Source organism: Carcharodon carcharias, chromosome 10, assembly GCF_017639515.1.
Source record: "Carcharodon carcharias isolate sCarCar2 chromosome 10, sCarCar2.pri, whole genome shotgun sequence".
In the NCBI taxonomy this organism is placed as follows: domain Eukaryota; kingdom Metazoa; phylum Chordata; class Chondrichthyes; order Lamniformes; family Lamnidae; genus Carcharodon; species Carcharodon carcharias.
This window is the reverse complement of record NC_054476.1, coordinates 25,348,585-25,368,591: the sequence shown is the minus strand read 5'-3', so window position 1 is coordinate 25,368,591 and position 20,007 is coordinate 25,348,585. Positions and strand designations below refer to the sequence as shown.

Genomic DNA, 20,007 nt, shown 5'->3' with positions numbered 1-20,007 from the left:
TATTTAAACAGCTAATCATGTATGATCTGCTGTCAGCCCCATGTTTCAGAATAATGGTGGTGACAACAGACAAGTGAGTGTGAGATTTCTCCTTGTGCAGAACTACCAGGGAGAAGGCGGGAGAATGGGGTTGAGAAACTTATCAGCTATGATTGAATGGCAGAGCAGACTCGATGGGCCGAATGGCCTAATTTCTGTTCCTATGTCTTATGGTCTTATGGTCTTAGTTGAAAGATCTGAAGGTCACATCTGCAGTTCTTGAAGTGGCTGATGAGGTATGTCTGAATGGGCATGGCTAAAAAACATAATGCTTGCTGGTTTGTAGGTCATTCAAAAGTCTGCTCAAAGTGGTAACTTGTGCAAGGGATTTTGTAGTGCTTATTGGCAGGCCAAACAGCTATCTGCTTCTCCCTAATGCATCACTTGAAGAAAGCAATAGCAGCAATATATGATGTGAATCTTGAAATATTTAAATCATAAAACTACTGGGTAGTGGGTTAAATTAGAACGTAGTTACCCTTTGAAAAACCTAATAATAAATTTTGTCCAGAATGAAATTGTGCCAAAAGAAGTAATAACCAAAACTGGCTCCCAAATACTAGATTTTATAGATGTTTTTGATTATTCTATATTTTTGTGGCTTATGCTTCTATTGAAATTGAGCCAGGACTTGTTACTTTCAAGAAGCAAAAATCCCTTTTTAATTTATAATATAAATATGACCTCTTTAGAATTTTTAAAAATCAGATCAGATGTAAGGTGAAAAAATACATCAAATTCTCCCTCTTGTGGTATGGCTGACAGCAGAAGTGCATTATTTTAATAAAAAAAAGTCTGTCATGAAAAAACAAGGGTTAGCAAATTCAATGTGCCACAAATTGGGAATGATGAATTTTACACTTTGGCGAGCTGAAAACTAAAGCAGTTCACTGGTTGTGTGTAAAGTCGCTGTTTTTGTACCTCTATTTTTATCTTATGTCTGCTTCCTTCACTAAGAGACCCTCCCTCCTGGCAAGCCTTATTCAGGCCCCGTCGCTACCTCATTTCCAACCTGCCTCACTGAGATCCCCCTCTGTGCTTTCCTCAGTGACCCCTTCTCACTGAAAACCCTCCCAGCCTGCCTCACCGAGACCCCCTGCATCCTGGCCTGTCTCACTGAGACCCTTTCCCTCCCTTCTTCCTTGGCAGTCTCACTGACTGTACTTTACCAAAGAAGTGTTTTTGTTTTTTGCTTGGAGTTCTGTTCTAACTATAATTGAAGTGACACATTTTTGCTGCTGAAAAGCTAGTTTAGACAAATATTTTAAAAACTGTATTTGCGGAAAAAACTTGAAAAAACTTTTTTTCCGGTGTTATTACACAATTGGCTGTTAATTTTATTCTGTATTATGCAGACTGGAATAATAATAAATCACTTAATTTACTGTATACTCTCTTGCCTTTGCTTCTCCTTATTTCTGACTCTAAGGTCACTAATCAATTTCCATTGAATTAACACAGAACAGCCTTAATTCTGTTGTTACAGACGTGAACCTAATTTAGGCGAACAACACTGTTTTTAAAAGTAGGGAGGTAAATCTCCATGTTTCTTTGCTGATAAAAGTAGTAATTGTGGAATAATAGTTTGGCTATCGTGCTGCTCATGCATCCTAGCTCATTTTATTCTTCCACATTGTGGAATCATGTTAAACACTTGAATGCAGAAATTTATTCTGCGCTTAGATTTTGCTCTGGTTTATGAATTATTTAGTCTATTGGAATTTGTTTAAGTAATGATGTAGTTTCAGCTAATGTTAGGGCCAATTTCATTGGGCATCTGCCCTTGTTAAAGTGACCCCTTTCAGACAACAAAACCTTCTGGTTAGGCAGAAGTCAACATTCATGTAACCTTGCTCTCTTTTTCTAAGAAGAAAAAACTTTTTTGCTGATCAGTTTATGTCTGCCCATAAAAATATTGGATATACTTGGCACAAACTACTAACTCAACTCACTTATTCACCCGGATTGCAATAAATCATTGAACCCATCCATAGGGGCTTTAAGTTTGTATGTCAGCTACAACAAATGTGGTGCTATTTTTGTTAGTTATTCTTGATTTAAGAATAACAAAAACAGTTGCTAAATCTAGACAGACATTCTTCCTCTTCCACCTCCCACCACACCCCACTCCATCAGCCTACGCCAGCCTTATCGAACCTGTTGGGCATTCTTATGCAGCTTATTTTGCTTCTTCCAATTTGTGACCACATTTCCTCTCCTGGAGCCATCAAACATAATTGGTTGCTACCCCTCTCTTACAGGAGGTTGGTTTCTGGGAGATTTAGAGATTTTCTGGAATATCCTTTATTTCCAATATTGCTATTCTTCAGTTGCTATTTAAACATATGGATTTTGAAACTTGTCTGGGGCACTTGACACATTTTTGATTAGTAAACTATCAATTACCTTTTATCCTAGAAATTACTGTTAGTGCTGCTAGTCAACATATGCTTAATCCATTAATTTGACATTGACATTCACATGTATGCAATCTGATGGAGATATGAGACAATTTAAAATAAATGTACTAACATATGTATATGCAAAGCTTTCATCCCCTAGTATAATTAACAGCAATTTCTAACATCATAAAAATAAAGTCAGGTGGGGACCTACTGGTTGGAGTATTTTAATTACAAATATTGGCACTGGCATGAACATTTTTATTTTGTATTGCAAGTTTTTGTTGTTGGGAATCCTTATTGTTCATTCTATTGATTCCTGCAGTTGTTGAAAGCCCTCAAACAAAAACTTCATGAGAAGGAGGAGGTACTAATGGGAAGGACACAAGTTGTGGATGTGCTGCAGAAAGAGCTTGATGGGAGAGATCAGCAGATACGGGTGAGGAAAGAGTTGCGTGCTGCTTTGTGAATTGATAGTAAAGATCTCTGTGACTGACCAGCTGAGGGATTTTCTTTCAGCCTGTGGTAATATTATTTCAAATGACAGCATCTGTGGATCATACCTGTGTAATATTATATTATAAAGTCTTGTTTGCACAAAGCTCCCTGTCAACATTCCTGTTTCACTTCCTGCTTCACTTCCTGTTTTCACTTTCGTTTATTAGCCCTTAACGTGGAAAATGCCGATGTAATGAGTTATAATAATTTCCAATGTAAATTGGATCCTGGTGACATTGTAATTCCAGATTATATTGTAAAGGAAAGGTTTTTTTTTTCCCCCTAACATTACTGTGGGATACTTTAAAGCAGACTTGTTTGGGGCTGTATTGTGTGTGTATGTTTGAGTGTGGCTAGTTTATTAAATTTGCAGACAGTCAGACTGCAAGGGTTAAATCATCAAAAGGGGTTAGATGTAAAACAGGCATTTGAAATGGAAATGGGTAAACCAGGATGAGGTTTCAGCAGATAAGTTGTGAATGGAATTTGTATTTTTAGATAAGTTGAGTGGCTGTTTGATTTTCAAAGGGACATGATAAGATGTCTGGCAAGATAAATAAGGCAAAACTATTAAGTTTATTTTCCTGAAAGTGTTGACCATAATGACAACATGAAAGATTTTTATATTCTGGGAATATAAACCTGTCTTCCAAAAATAGGTTGAACAATGGGATTTACAGATGAAAAGGGAGAATATGTATTTAAAGAAAGATGGAAAGTTGTATGAGGATTGGCTGTCAGATATCTTGAAGGGTGCACTTGTGAAATAGACTTGTGGGAAAAGTTTCTAGCCACCCTGAAGAAGTTTGCTGTTCCAGTAACCAAGGATTTGTTAAAAGCCTTTGGGATTCCATTGTTGAGTGAGAGGGAGAAAGAAAATGTGAAATACGTCCCTTACAGCAACAGTGGGTGCATGTGGTAATATTGCTGGATCTTTTATATATAAGAATCTATTTGGACTGTAGTCTGAAAGGGCTGTGTAGTTGGGAATTTAGTTAAGTAGAAATCTTGTGACAACTGCTATAAAACTAAATGTAACCATGTAACTGTAGTCTTGTGTTTTTAAGTTTTCTTTTAATGTTTTAATTTAACCTTTAAAAGTCTCTAAAGGTGGTAGTGGACTCTTTACTTCTTACTTCAATGTACATACCTTCTCGTAATAAATACAAATTGCAAAATCATTGTGATAGCTTGACCAAATTTCCCTTTGGGATTTGGTCAGCCTGGCAATTACCATCTGCCATATCATAACAACACTAAGTTGCATTGTAGACCGGTATCCTGTGCCACCATGTTTTTGTAACACATCAGGAGCAATTTCACGTGGCATCCGCTTCTAGATATCAAAAATGTATAGCCTCTTATGCTTAAGATGTAACAGAATTCCTATCCTTCATATTGCTCTTCTCTTTCCTATCAACTACTTTAGATGCACATTTATTCTTTTAGTTCTTGACAACTTTAATTGCCCTCTCTTGTGTATTAGCGTATCATTAATTTCATGCGTTTTATAATGCTGCTTAGGAGGACAGTCTTTTTGTATTTATATTTAAGGCTTATAAAGATCACTGGTTTGCAGTTTTCATTGAAGGAAAATAATTTTGCTATTTTGAAATTTTCAGGAGATGATTGAAAAATTGAAGATTCTTCAGTTAGAAAAAGACAATCTTGAAGCTAAGCTTGATGCTGAAAAGCATGTGATGAGAGCCCAAGTAAGAGATCTGATGGAAAGACATGAGGCAGACTTGAAAAATATGAAAGAGAAGCACAACATTCAATTGCATGCTATTGAAGAGAAACATGAAGCTGAGCTGACTGAGAAGGAACAACGTCAATTAAAACTTCAGAAACAATTGCAAGATTTACAAGCCCACAGTGATGTTTCTGTAGCACTAGAGACAACTGCTACTGTAGATAATGTTACTAAACAGAAGATTAAAGAATTGGAAGGTAATTGCACAAGATTTGTTGATTATTTTTCGATGTACAAGCATTGGTTCACTTTGTACAGTTTTTAATCGTGTTACCCAAATAGATTGTAGTTTAAAATGATCAGTGGTAGATGCGTTTTATACTATATTGCAGTTATATTATCTAATTACCGAACGGAGAGATTATCTACTCACTAGCACGATGCTGTTTATGGGACCTTGCTTAGTGCAAATTAGATAAAATAAAGTAATTAGCCATAGTCCACGAAGGACCAAAGGCACCTCTCTCTGTTAGAAAGAAACAAGTGGTTATATAGCTTGAGGGACACCACCTCGCATCAAGCATAGGGCAAGGCAAGGAGACAGGCTTCCATGAACTACCACAGCTGGTTCAGGGATTGAACCCATGCCATTGACTTCATCCATACCTCAGTCTAGCCAACTGAGCTAACCTACCCCCACTTTGTGCAAATTAACTACCATATTTCCTGCATTTTATCACTGCATCATATACTCTTCAAAAGTACTCTCTTGGAAGAGCTATGGAAATTCTAGGCTTTTTATCAGAAGGCTATTTAGGACTGAAATGAGAATTTTTATTTTGCTGAGAGGGCTGTGAATATTTGGAATTTTCCATTATAGAAAGCTATGGATGCTGAGCTATTGAGGGCTGAGATTGATAAATTTTTGGGCTCTTAAGGAATCAATGATCTTTGGGTAGGAAAGTGCAATTAAGCTTGAAGCTCAGCCATAGCACAACAGACTCATGGGGCTGTATGGCCTACTTCTTGCTCCTGTTTCTTATGTTCTTGTGCCCTGGTCAGAATCTTTGATCAGTAGATAGTAATGTTTAAAGGACCCATGAAACGAATAGTCCCAGCAGAATTTAGTCCCTGTTACAATTATTGCTTCCATCTGTAGTGGTCTGTGAAATGGCTAACAGTGAATGTACGCTAGTTAACTGGGAGGTTAGGTGATTAATTTCCTTGCTGAATTTGGTGAAGTATCAATTGACTTTTGCCAGGGAGCTGATTTTTTTTGTAAAACTCCCTGACTGTGGCATCATGAAAGAATTTGGGGAGCCCTTGTCATTCATGGTGTCCAAACAGGGAGAGTGGTACACGATGTTTTTTTTTAATTGCCTTTAACCAAAAAGTTTTAATGCCTCTACAGACTACAGCACAACTGAGACGCTTTGATAATTCTACAGCTGCCTTATTTTATGTCACTTGAGGTTTGCATGATAGTATGGGGAAAATAATACAAGGGATGAGGAGCTGAAGTGACAAAGGGGGCTATACTGGGACTATGCTCACTGTAGCAGAGAAGGCTTATAAGGATATTTAATAGGCGTATTTAAAATAATAAAAGACTTTAAAAGAACAAAGGTGGAAATAGCCATTTCCTCGAGATTAAATAACAAAGGATCTTAAATTAAAAAGTTTCACTAAGGAAATAAGGATTGATGTTCAGAAACATTTTTTATGTAGAAAGTTATTGAAGCTTGAGATGCTTTGCCATAAGAAAAAGTTGAGGCAGAGATGGTTCCATTTTTTATAGTAAAATGGCGAAATATTTGAAGCAGAGGAAGATATTGACTCAGGAAGACAGTATGTTGGCCATGGTTTTGGATTATTCTAGCAATGAGCCAGCTATGATGGGTCAAATTGCTGCCTTCTGTTCTGTAAAATCTTATTGTTCTTCAGTACAATTTCTGTTTAGATACAAGAATAAAATCAGAGATGTTGCATTTTCCCATGTATGCATTTAATAGGATGAGTGTAAAGTTAGTATTGTCACAAAATCACCAGTTGCTCCTATCGGTGTTTAATTTTTGACTTTCACTTATTGCTTGTCTATTTTGTATTGTCACGTATGTAATTTTCAGTAATAATCAATTATTTTATAGCCTAATTGTTCTTTAAAATATCTTGTGGATTCTGCAATTGATTGGCAACTTTATGAAACATCAGTGCAGGGTTTATTCCCCCTGTCGAATGAAGCATAGCCAGAATTTTATTTCATGTGTTCATGCAAGTAACATTTCTGATGTCAGTAATTCGTACATTAACACTTCAGTGAAGTTAACACTACAAATGAGAATTAAACTAAAAATGGGTAAGAACTATTAGGATAATCACACCGCCGCTTAATTAAAGAAAATAGCCACAAAAATGAGGTATCAAAGCTGGAACCCCCAACTCATTCCTTCATGGGTTTTGAGTTACACGAGGTTTAGTTATGAACATTGCATACCGCTGTAATGTAGTTCTGTCCTGACAAGATTGTACCACAGTAACCTATCCATTTAAACTTGAGCATTATATCAGGGAGGTGGTGGCATAGTGGTATTGTCACTGGACCAGTATTCCAGAGATCCAAGGTAATGCTCTAGAGACCCAGGTTCGAATCCCACCACAGCAGATAGTGAAATTTTAATTCAATAAAAAACCTGGAATTAAAAGTCTGACTGTTGTAAAAATCCATTACTAGGAAATCTGCTGCCATTACCAGACCTTAACTTGTCTGGCCTACATGTGACTCCAGATCCACAGCAATGTGGTTGATGGGAAATAAATACTAGGCCAGCCAGTGATGCATGAACGAATAATTTTTAAAAAAAAACTCATTTCAGAATGACAGTGTTGAACATATAAAATACAGGAAGGGAAAATAACACACAACTCACTATGTGAACCAATGTTTTGCATTTTTTCCTATGGAACATAACATTAAAAAATGCATTAAATGCTAGCATCTTTCCATTATTTATCTGCATAACACAGCATAACTATCACTAAATTCTCCACATATTTTACTTTACTAAGTACAGAAATTATTTGCTGCCGAGTTAAATGATAAGTGGAATCATTTTTGATGTTTGTTAAGATGTATGATCAATATGTTTACTTTCATTCTCTTGATAGAGCAACTGAAACTTAAAATGGAAGAGGCTGCTAAATCAGAGGCCAAATTCCTGAAAATGAAAGCTTGGTCCAAATCCAGAATCAGGCAGGCAGAGGAAGATCTAAGGAATGCAATGGTATGTAAATAAAATATAAACCTCTGATACCTGGTGATTACTTGTAAAAAGGCCTGTCTTTCTTTTATTTAAATGGAATTAAAATGCAATATAATCTCATAATGAAAGTAGGATAGTTGTGATGGTATTTTTTGTTTCATGAACATTAAAGTTTCCTTCCTTGCCTATCTTAAGAGCTTATCTACTATAGGTTCTTTGCATCATGAGTCTTCTGTCTCAGCTCAGCCATGTGAAGGAGTATTTTTGAGTGATGGACAGAAGATCTGTCTTTACATTAAATGACATAGAATGTACACTCCACCAACAAGATATTCAACTCAACTAAATTATGCTGCCTATCCACATGAACATTGTCCCTCTCCGTCTAACCCCATCAGCATATCCTTTTATCCTCTGTCATGTTCACCTATCTTCCCTCTGTTTCACTGGTTTTGCAGAATTACAGGTACTGACAGATTCACTATTAGTATTTCATAACCAGGAAATGATGGGGAATTGGCATGAACATGCAGGAGAAAGTGAATTACAAAGTGAAAGTATGAAGTAGAATGCACTTGTGTCAAAATGATCTGCAAAATATCCTGGCTCCTTTTTAATTGGGATCGCATTTATCTTATTTATAAAAAGAAATCCTTTTGCGTTAATTTAAATAATTTTTATTTTCATTTAGACTGGAACTTCTCACCAGGAACAAATTGCCCTCAAAAGCCGAGTTGCTGAACTGGAGGAAGAGAAAGGGGAACTAGAACAAAAAGTGAATGATCTTGAAAAGCTGAGAGCACAAAACGGTATGTTCAGCGATTGCTTTTAATTATTTTATGTCCTTTTGTTGTTGTTATTGAGAGGTTGGTGCATTTTTCTTACAGAGGATCTTCTGGCAAAATTAGAACTGTATGAAGAGCAGCAACAGAAAATGCAAGCAGATCTAGAACAGGTGACCAAGCGGGCAACTTCCCAGGTTGGCAGACTTCTTTGTGTTGTATATAATTTATCCACATACAGTATTACATACATATGATACATGATACATATTTTGTACAGCCTTAATAGCCTCAAACTGTGCCAACGGATTTTTAAAAATTGATTTTTGTTTTATTATTGCTTATTTTAGATTTTTAAAAATGGGGTATTTGGCTAAATTTATCCTTTGGTTTAATATTGTCCCTTTTGCCTACGTGGCTTGGTGTCTGCAGTTTAGTTGGACAGCCTGCTTCTGTGAAAAATTGTTTGGGCGTGCATTACCCAACACGGTTGACCTGAAAGAGTTTGCTGTGTATTGGGCTGCATAGTATTGGAAGCAGCAAAACATGTCCACATTTTTGAATCAGTGTTAGTGTTTCAGAGAGTTCTGCGACTAATGTTTGAATGATAACGTTATAGTAACATCAACTGTGAAAACCTATGGCAAGAATGAGAAATTGATGCAGCTGACAAATAACTCACTTCGCTGCAACCAGCAAAAAAAAGTTAGTGAAAATCTGGGGATAAATCCTGGGCCAGAATTTTATGTTCAGCCTGCGGGCCCGCGCCTGACATGCCTGAGTGTAATATGACACGCGATGACTTCGGGCATGTGTCCCGAAGTCATTGCGCACTCGCGCGATGTTTCATTTGGTGGGCACGTGCCGGAGTCGGCTGTGTGCCTGCCGATAATTGAAAGGCCTATTAAGACCATTAACAAGGTATTTAGCTTGAAATTTACGCTGCCCGTCCAACCTAACAGTTGGCGTGCAGGCGAAAAGGCCAAGCAGCCTTTACACTATTTTAGGAAACCTCATCCACAAGCGGGATGAGGTTTCCTAAAGCTAAGGCACATTAAATAAAAACGTTGTTTTGAAATTTAAAACGTGTCTCATCTTATGCGACACAGTCACATGAGGGGACATGTTTTATTAAATTTTTATTGTATTTATTAATTTATTTAAAAAGCACTTCAATCTCCAAGGAACGCCGCTGCTCGCGATCCATGCAGGGCAGGCCTTAATTGGCCTACCCAGGTGAAATCGCAGAGCGGAGCCCGATCGTGGGCGGTGGCCAGCTTCCTGACCACCCCCGCCGAGCCTGCCCGATGAGGGAAAAATTCTGGCCCTGGTCTTAATTGCAACCACCTGCGAATTCAAATGAAAAGTCCTGTATATGTCACATGTCAACTTTGGATGGTCAGGACTTAAAGTTCCCATTATTTTGTTGCCATAAAGATATTCTTCAGAGTCACAACGTGATTAGCAATAAAGTTTTGAGACTCATCGATATAGTCATCAGTAATAATTATCTGAAGCAAATGTTTTTTGAAGTGATAGATAAAGCAGAACAACTGTAGGGGGTGGTGGTGTGTGTCAGCTTTACCTCTGACTTCTGAGCGGTTCGAATCGCTCCCACTCCCTGGGTTCTAAACCTTGGACTTATTTGGGGGTTGTGACAAAGTGCAGCAGACAACTGGTTTTGGTGCAAGAAAAAACTGAGTTTATTGAAGCCACAAATGAACTTATAACATTAGGATTACACTAAGATTATATAGACTTACAAAGTACACTTAGTTAAGAATGGGAAACACACGGCATAACGAGGGAAAATCATGCTACTACTCCCCTTACCCTTGTCCCACCCCCAAAGCCTAACTAAATTGAACTAGGAGAGGTCAGGGATCATGCTCACCAACCCAGGGTTCCTTGACAGATCGAAATTCAGCCAGGTAAACCGGTTGGAGTTTTGGGGTACGCTCTTTGTGTCCTCTGGAGCCTGCCATCCCCATGTGGTCCTGGTCTGTGGAATCTGCGAAGGTTCTTCAGTTGAGTGGAGGACGCAGTTGTGGGTGGTTGATCTTCGTGGAGGGCTGCGGTTGGGGCCTTGTTGTCTTCGGTTGAGCCTGCCACCTCGTGCCCCTCACTGTGATGTTGCCTGCAGGCCTGCAAACCTCCAGATCTTCTTGCTTAAACTCTGTTTCAACTGCTCCCAACTGCTCACTGCCCTGTATCAGCTTTCAAAACTACAACCCTTCTGTTAGCTGGCTTCTCTCTCTCTCCTTCGCAACTCACTGGGCCAGTTATACTGTCTTTCGAATTTCTTATCGGAATCCAAATCAAGGTTAGTTTTTTGTTTGACTTTGGTGGGCTTCCTTAGGTGATTGTAGTCTCATTGTTTTTAATGGGCTCACATGATGTTTATCGATGTCTTCCTGTCCTAGTAACGTAAGTTTGAACTGAAAGCCATTGTACGTGTGGAGTATTGATGGGTTTGCATAATTGAATTGATTGTGCCTTCCTGCCTTAGTAGTTAGCAGCGATTATTTATGCAAGATTTTGATGGGCTTCAGTTTCATGTGAAGTCTTTCTCTGGGTTGATTGTATTAAAGGGAAGAATGTGTATTCTGTCTCCTCTCATTGTCTGGTTTCAGGCAAAACAATCCAGACTGCACTCAATTAGCCTGGGCATGTGCAGTCCCAGGCCTTCATGGGCCCAGCCTCCTGTCTGCAGGGTTTTACACTTAACTCAGCAGTTTAAAAGTCCAAAAGTCATATCCTTGATGATATGAAAAATGTGGGAATTTTTGAGAACCCTTCACAACCCAATGTGCTGCAATGACTCCTTGATTTATTGGGCAGAATTTTACGGTCCTGCTGGCAGGGGTGGGGTCATAAAATTCCCCAGTGGTCTTAGTGTTGCCCTCCTGCCCACCCCTGGTTGTTAATGGTTTGTTAATTATATTGTTGAGTACATAGATGAAGGGCATTGTTTAATTAAGTGCTTTGAGCACATATTGATAAATGGGGGACAGCTAGGACATGGTGTGAGAGGAGAGCTATGAGACTGAACAAAGCCAATAAACTTTCTCAGTAAAGAAAAGCACTGTGTCTTGGTTTTGACTTCATCAACCGGGTTGGATTCTGTTAACATTGATAGCAGAGGATGGTTGGCCTAAAGGTGAAGATTGGAAGCTAAGACTTACTTTCAGACAGAAGGTCTTGGTGTTACTTTGGAGAAGAATGGCTGAAACCAAGTGTAAAGTATCAGGGTATGATTTTCCAGCTTTGTTCTGTGAAGCTGAACCTTATGACCAATGGAAGAGTGAAGTGGATATATAGACACATATGTCCTTACCAAAGAAAAAGCAAGGTATGGCCTTGGCACTTGGCTTCTCACCAGAAGTAGGAAAGGGTTAAAAGTATTTCCAGAGCTTGGGGCTCAGCAGTTGGACACTAAGGAAGGTTTGGATAAACTCTTAAAAGTTATGGACAAAATTTATAAGAAAGATTATCTGTTAAATGCATATGAGGCATGGCCAGATTTGATACATTTCGAAGGATGGATGGGTATTCCATGGAAGAATATATCATGAAATTTAACAGACCATATACAAGATTGAATACTGGAGTTAGATTCTCAGAAAGGTACGCTTTTGGAACAGATGTCTGAAGCTTTAAAAACATTTTTGCAGAAAGATTCATTTCCAGCCGCTTTCATAGCACCAGTGGAACCTTCAGCGGTAATACAGAAGATGGAGGATTCAATGCTGGCTGCATTTTGGGACCATTTAGATATGAGGCACAAGTCTCAATACAAATAAAAAAAATGAGGATAGAAACCCTTTGGCTAGCTCTAGCAGATGACAGGAATTGGCAGAAGAGCAAACCCCAAGAATAACGGAGCAATGGTCAACAGATATGTCAAATGTTGCTCAAAATATCATTGTGATGAATTATTAGAAACAGAATAACAGGGTTTTTGAAATGACACATGACAAGGAAGGCTTAGAAAATGAGGATGATGACACTGATCAGTCAGTAGGAATTGCACTGGTCACCAGAAGCTTTAGTTTGGTAATGGGTAATCTAGTTGTGGACTCATTCAATTGTGCTGTGTTAGACCATGGGTGCATGTCCACAGTGTGTGGAGTGGATTGGTTAGAGTGTTACCTGGATTGTCTAAATAGTAAAGAGTGAAATAAGGTTTAAGGAATATGAAAGTTTTACTTGCTTCACATTCGTGAACGTTAACACATTAAAGACACTAAAGACAGTGATGATTCCATGCAAAATAGCCAGGGTAAACCATTTTATCAGCACAGATGTAGTATTCAGTGAAATACCCTTACCGTGAGTAAGCCGTCAAATGAAATTAGATATGGAACACAAGGCAATTTTTTGGGGGAAATCTGTAGGTTTAGAATTTAAGTAATTAGAACATTATTGTATCCCCTTAACAAGACCTAACATTTCTAATCACAATGTTAAAGAAGTGTTGACGACATCAAGGTTTTGACTTCGCCAAACGGTTTGGATTTTCTTAATACCGATCAGTATCCAACTTTATATTATTGTGGCTCGGCCTCGCCCCGAATGAGGCCCTTAAATAGCCAATTGGCCACTTAAGGGCACTGCCTGCCCGGCCTCAATTTGAGGCGGGCAGGGGTGAAATCTGGCTGGTGATCCTGCTCAGTCCTTAGATGGGAAGGGTGGGGTGCCTCTCTCAAGGGCCTCTGTCTCCTCGGGTACTTCCTCTCTGGCCTCTCTATCAGTCCCCAGCCACCCCTTCCCATCTCCCTGGGCCTCTCTTCCCCTTCCCACCATGATACCTCCCGCATTTACCTGGTCCTGGACTCTGGGACGTAGAATCTGGGGACTGTTTGTAGCCCCAGTCCTGGCCATTACTGCCACTGATGTTGCTGGGAATCCAGAGCTGCTGGCCTGTCAGATTGGCCGGTAGTTCCCCGAGGTGGGACTTGTGCCCAAGTGAGAGACGGAAGTACCAGCTACAACCAGTTAACACCCCTTGCAATATTCATTTTGGGGCTGCTGTGATCAGTGGGGATGAGTTCCGTGCCAACTCTTCTGGTGGCGGGGCAGGAAACCCGGCTATCAAAAAATCGTGTCCATTGATTTTAAAAGTAATTAGATGCCTGTAATGCTATCAGAAAACTACTGAATACCCACTCATTGCATCATTTCCAGCAGCAAATAATTGAACACAGGATACTTTAAGAATGAATTAACTTCGGAAAGAAAAGTAACTTCATAGTCAAAAGTGACAGCACTTGCAGAAGGAGGCCATTCAGTTCATATCACACCAGCATCAGTTTTGCTGCATTATTTTGAACCTGAGATCAGTTTTATGCATCGTTAACCAAATATGGCCGAGAGGCAACTGTGCCCAATTATTACTCTTCTATCTAATAACCACATGCTCCCAATTCTAATGACATTAACAAGAAGAATGTGTAATTGTTCAATTAGACTTATGGCTGACTGAACACTTGTGTAATGTCCCTGTAGACAAGTGAATCTGGGAGTGCTGAAGAGCTGCAGAGTCGTCTGCTTGAGTGGCAAGAAATGGTTTCTGAATCGGCACGAGGCCAGGCCAAAGAGGAGAGGGCTGTCATGGAATTACGGATGACACAAATTGAAGAAGAAAGAGAAGGTAAATTATGGAGCTGTATGGTTCTCCATTTGAACAAATTTTATATTTTTTTAATTGCAAGTAATTTAACAGATAAATTATTCGAGTGAATGTTGTAGTTCAGTTACATTTAAGGGCCTAGTTTCTTTTGTTAATTCTGGTTGAGGCACAGAATGTTTGTAGCTGTTTCGGCCAGAATTTATATGACATTGCACTTGCATTGCCAAACTGTATTTTGCCAACTACAAGATGAAGTGTTTGGTACATTAACTGTTCCCATGCAAAGCTTTCGGATCTCTTCAATCTCAGCGTAGGGCTGTCAACTCTGGTCGGGCATATTTCTGAAGGTTTCATCGCATAACAACCAGCTTCCAAAAACTCCAGCCCCAAGCTCCTCCATTGGTCATCCAACATGCCAACTCTCGCAGGGTTTGCCTTTCCCCAACAATTGGAGAAGGAAGAGGCTCCTCTTTACTTGATTGGACGATTCTTGACCTGTTTTTTTTCCCATCCCAGGGGTGGAAGGATGGTGGACAGGAAGCTGGGAGTTGGGCCTTGGGGGCATGAGAGGGTAGTTGGGGGAGGTATTGGGGGATGGTGGGGTTTGGTGGGGTGAGAGAGAGAGACCCATGGGGGCCAGGGAAGATGGGGAGGTGGTGTGGTCCCCTGCGGGATTGAGGGGGTAAGTGCTATTGAAGCTAGAAGTGGTTTTAGTTCTAACTTTTTCTGGGTGACTATTTCTGTCAGACAGTTGGAACAATCTGAAGTTTGCGATTTAAATTGCATTTTTGGATGGTTCCGTACAGGGCAATTGCCCATCGGAAGTTTGAGCTTCCTGGGCAATTGCCACGCACTGCTTACCTGGGAACCTCCAGGGGAAGGTCCCCTAGTGCATCTTTGGGGTACCCCCCAGATACACTGGAGTTCAGAAGTTGCGGCCCATTATTTAATGCAACTTTGATTTTTCTCCTGCATTACTTGGATCAATGTCCTGGAGATTAACCTTTAATTCTTGGAGATGCCAGGCAGTCTTGGAGAGATGGCAACTCTATCCTAGAGTTGTATTGCTGTACCTGCTAATAAGATGCAGCATCTAAAATGAAAAAAACTAATGTGTTAAAAGTGAAGAATTTTTCTTATTAAATCAGACTTCTGCTTGGAATGCAATAAGGGTGACATTTAAAGATCTGAACAAGCGCCATGATCATTCCAACAAATTACCTTTCATCATCCAGTTGACGTGTGATTGAGCTCACTCATTATTGCCACATTTGATGCTTGCACCATCTAGTAACGACCTTCTCTGTCCCCATAATATGCCCTATATTTAGAAAGGGAGAGCTGAATAAATAGAAAAAATTATACGTACAATTACTATTAAAAGTCCTTGTCTGAGGGATATTCATACAAATATAGTATTAATAAATGAATAAAACTCGGATGAAAAAAATCTGTGCCAAATTTTGGTGTAGAGTGGCATGATTTATGTTCTGCTATTAGCCATATGCAAATTGCATAAGTGAGACTCCATTTACACCACAACTGTAGCTTGAGTCCAACCTGACTCCACAGCACAGAGGGATTAAAACTCCCTTGCTGGGAGAGGCTGACTTTGCTTAGTTCTCGTGCCAGGTCAAGCCTTGATTCTTCTTTTAACTAAAGCTTCTAAACGTTGATGCTAGTTATGCTGTAAGTGCAGTTGAATTAGAAATTTTGGTGGTGAGAATCTGACACTTGGGAGTATGCTACAAAAAGAACTGTCAAAATTACTGAAGTCCTTTAAAACATAAATAGACATTTGAACTTGAAGAATGCATTGGCCTGAACGCATGCCTTTTTCCATAATTTGCTGCTTTATAGATGTTATGTCCTGTCTGCCAGTTCAGTTTCTGGGAAAATTGCTGCCATTGTGACTGCAGATGCTCCATATCATATGACAGGAAGTGCGCAACATTTTGACACAAAACTAACGCTGTCATGGATAAACTTACTGGAAAATATAGTTTTACTGAGAATGCATTTAATCCAATCTGTTTTAGATTTTGTCACTCAGGGATATATTTTATCATAAAAACACAGTCTGATGGTAATCTTCAGTTACTTAGCTTGTATAAAATGACCGTCAGCATCAATGGTGAGTGCAGTGGCTTCCAGTTGTAAATTTTGAAAACCATCAGCACAGATGAAACTTTATTTACATAATTTAGAAGGATGCATTACGGTTTAAAGAGAAAAAAATTCTTTTTCTTTTTACAACTTAAGTTCCATTTGCAAGTTGCAGAATCAATTTCGGGGGCAGACTACCAAACCTAAAAAAGCTGAGGGAATAAGATACAAAACGTTAGCTGTTAATAATGTAATTTCAAACTGAGATACTTTTGCCATTTCTTCAAACACCGTTAATATCCAGCAAGCCAGTTCCTAACTTAATGATGTTGAACTCTGGTAAGTAAGATTCCATTGTGTTAAATAGAAAATTCTAATAAAATGCACACAAAGGATGAACTTGCAAGAATATTTAGTTATCGTATTGGCTGTGCTTTCTAGTTGAGAGGTTTCCAGTCATTTACACTTTTGGAATAGTGATTTTTACATTGATCCATTGAAAATTGGGCACCTTTCCTGTTGCGGATGCCATTTTTGACCATTGAAAATGCATAGTCTTCCATAAATCTGCATTACTGATTATTAGCAAGTGAAATTGGTGCAGAGGATATGTTAACACATGTGCTTTGACTATAAACAAGTACTGGAAACCAAACAGAGATGTACAGTCAAAGGATTAGCTTACAATTTCCCCAGAACTGTTTTACACTGTATTATTGGATAGAAATTTTTCCCATAATTTAACTTGTCTCATGTTTCTTTGCTCACTTTTTAAGTTTGGATTTTTTTTGCCTGTGTTTCAAATGTATCCATGGTGATATGATTTAGAAACTTTTGTAGATACACTTCTGAAAGAGATATGAAAAAAATTCTGTTTTAAATTGAGGAAAATCGATGAGTAGTTCCCTTTCAGTTGAGCATGACTTTGTTGATATTTCTTTTTCTTTACTGTTTCCCTGATGAGCACTCAGCGATTCCATCCACTTCCCCCTCCACTGCTCATGCAATTGTGATTTGGCCAGCCATAAAGAGCTTAGTTTCCCATCAGTTTTGTGCATGCAGGTTCATGTCACCATGTCCCATGCAGTGCACTGCAGGTTATTTCTAGCCTTTGGAATTACTACCTGGAAATCATCAGTAGTGCACTTGAGAAGCTGTTGTGCTGTGACTTAATTGTTTTTAAACTGAACACTTGATGCTCAGAAATGCTGATAAACAATTTTCCATCAAAGGCGGTTTGATTGATCTTTCTACCTTCATATGTAGGCCATTGTCTTCTCATGACGAATGTTTGGCCTAATTTGTGTGAGATCATCTTGAATTATGTTGTTGTCTTTAATTGTTTCCTTTGTTGCTTTGCATGCTGAGTCAAGGTTGTTTCATCTGAATAGGACGTCTTTAACGTGCTCATTCTAAAAATCACAAAATGGATGGGAATGTTCCTTTTGCCAGAGTCCTTTTGCATTAATATTTGTAAGTGAGTTAGGTAGCAGGTGCATTTGTGTATATTTTATATCCCAGTCTCCCAATAACTATGCTATTCAACTGATTACTACTCTCTGAAATGTTCTTATCCCTCATGAAGTCAAAAATCCCTTTGTTACTGACTGATAATGATTACTCTTCAAGCTGATTTGTCTGTGTCTTTATGCCAGTGACAATTATCCTGAGTGGTTTCCCCAAGGTAGAATTAATCACTTTCTGATTTGGAAGTAGTTCATTTTCACCAAATTTCTATAGGTTGTGATATGATATTATTAACTGATGGAAATATTGAACTTAACTTCATTTATAGAAGGAAAGTACTGCAAATGCTGGAAATTTGAAATAAAAACAGAAAATTCTGGAAAAGGCTGTAGGCTAGGCAACATCTGTGGGGAAAGAGAAACAGCGCTAACATTTCAGGTTGATAACTTCTCATAAGAACTGTTACAGGTGTAACAGGTTTTAACATGTTCATAGGCAGGAGAGGGCGGGGAAGAACAAAAGGTAAAATCTTTGAAAGGAAAGAAGGCAGGAGAGATTAAATAAGAAAAGGGATGATGGGGCAGTCGAAAGCAGATAGTGGTGGGACAAGTAAATAAACAAAAGGTTGGATTTATAGTAGAATCAGCTGCCTTCTGAAAAAATGGGGACAGTGAAATTGTTAAGTTCAGAAGGCTGTAAAGTGCCTAATTGAAAGAATTGAGAAATAAGGTGCTGTTCCTCAAGCTTATGTTTACCTTCATAGGAACAATGTAGGAGGCTGAGGGCAAGGAGGTCAGAGTAGGAGTGGGGCAGAAAATTAAAATTACAGGTGACCGGAAACTCGGGGCCACGTTTGGGGACTGAATGGAGGTGTCCTCAAAACTGTCACCCAGATTCTAAAAATCACAAAATGGATGGGAATGTTCTTTTTGCCAATCTGTTTTTGATCTCCCCAGAGATTGTTTTGAGAGCAGCGAGAGCCTACTAAATTGAAATAAGTTACAAGTAAATCGCTGTTTAATTTGAAAAGAATATTTGGGGCCCTGGACATCATGAAGGGAGGATGTGAAAGGACAGGTGTTGCATGGAACATGCTGTTGGAAAGAGACAGCTGTCGGGGACGATTGAGGAGGGTTGCGGAGCAAAGAGCCCCTTCAGAATACTGGAAGAAGCGGGTGCGAAGTATGTGCTTGGTGATGGTATCAAGCTAGAGGTGATGGAAATAATAAAGTGTGATCTGTTGAATGTGGTGGCTGGTGGGAGAGAAAGTGAGCACCCTATTGTTGTTCAGGGAGGGAGGAGCAGGTGTGAGAACAAAAGTGTGGGAAATGGAATGGACATGGTTGAGGGTGCTGTTCACCATTGAGGAGTTGAATTCCGTGTTGAAGAGAAAGGAAGACATATTGAAAGTGCTAGTATGGATGGTGGCATCATCAGAGCAGATGCAATGGTGATGGAAAAACTGGGAAAATGGGTTAGAATCCTTGCAGGAAGCAGGGTTCGAGGAAGTATGCTCAAGATAGTCCTTGGAATCAGTCAGCTTATAGTGATTTGAAACTTCATTTTTAACACCTTAAGTAGAAAATGAAATATGCTTAATAAATGAAAAGCAGCAAGTTTTTATCAGTAATTTCATTATATTTCCTATTTTAGGCAAGAGGATGGATGTGAACTGGCAGTTAAGTTTCCTTCTTAGACTGTGAAATCTGAGCAAATGATGAGATGTTCAGCCAAAAACAGTTTTCCCATATTGTTTCAAGGGAATTGGTATATGTTTTACTTGAAAGTAAATGATTTCCAATCCCACACAACACTCACTGAACAAATAGATGTGATGTGTAACTTGTTGCCAGGCTTCTTTCAGTCTCTGAGTGCCAATGGGTGATTCACCCAGCAGTGCTTCACTTCTGCCTCCCATTTGAACTCCGTTGGTTTGAGGTGATTACGAATGGTTCAATGTATTTTGCGTTATTCAATGTGCAATTACTGAGATTCTAAGCTTAAGCTACAGCTGTTATGTGTGCAGCAAAATTGAATGCAGATATGCAAATTAAAGTATACTTATTCAGAAGCATATACAAACCATACAACTAAAAAGTACAGAGATTGGTTAGTTTACATTCCTTGG

At 39.0% G+C, this 20,007-nt stretch overlaps 1 protein-coding gene across 1 annotated transcript in view; it reads left to right on the top strand.

The window, feature by feature from the left end:
* Positions 1-20,007, top strand: part of LOC121283504 (golgin subfamily B member 1-like) — an 82,523-nt gene that overhangs the window by 16,652 nt on the left and 45,864 nt on the right. Inside the window, exons 9-14 of the mRNA XM_041198163.1 lie at positions 2,767-2,880; positions 4,562-4,889; positions 7,798-7,913; positions 8,584-8,701; positions 8,780-8,871; positions 14,183-14,328. Of these exons, the coding sequence (XP_041054097.1) occupies positions 2,767-2,880; positions 4,562-4,889; positions 7,798-7,913; positions 8,584-8,701; positions 8,780-8,871; positions 14,183-14,328 (914 nt within the window). The remainder of the gene's footprint in view (positions 1-2,766; positions 2,881-4,561; positions 4,890-7,797; positions 7,914-8,583; positions 8,702-8,779; positions 8,872-14,182; positions 14,329-20,007) is intronic.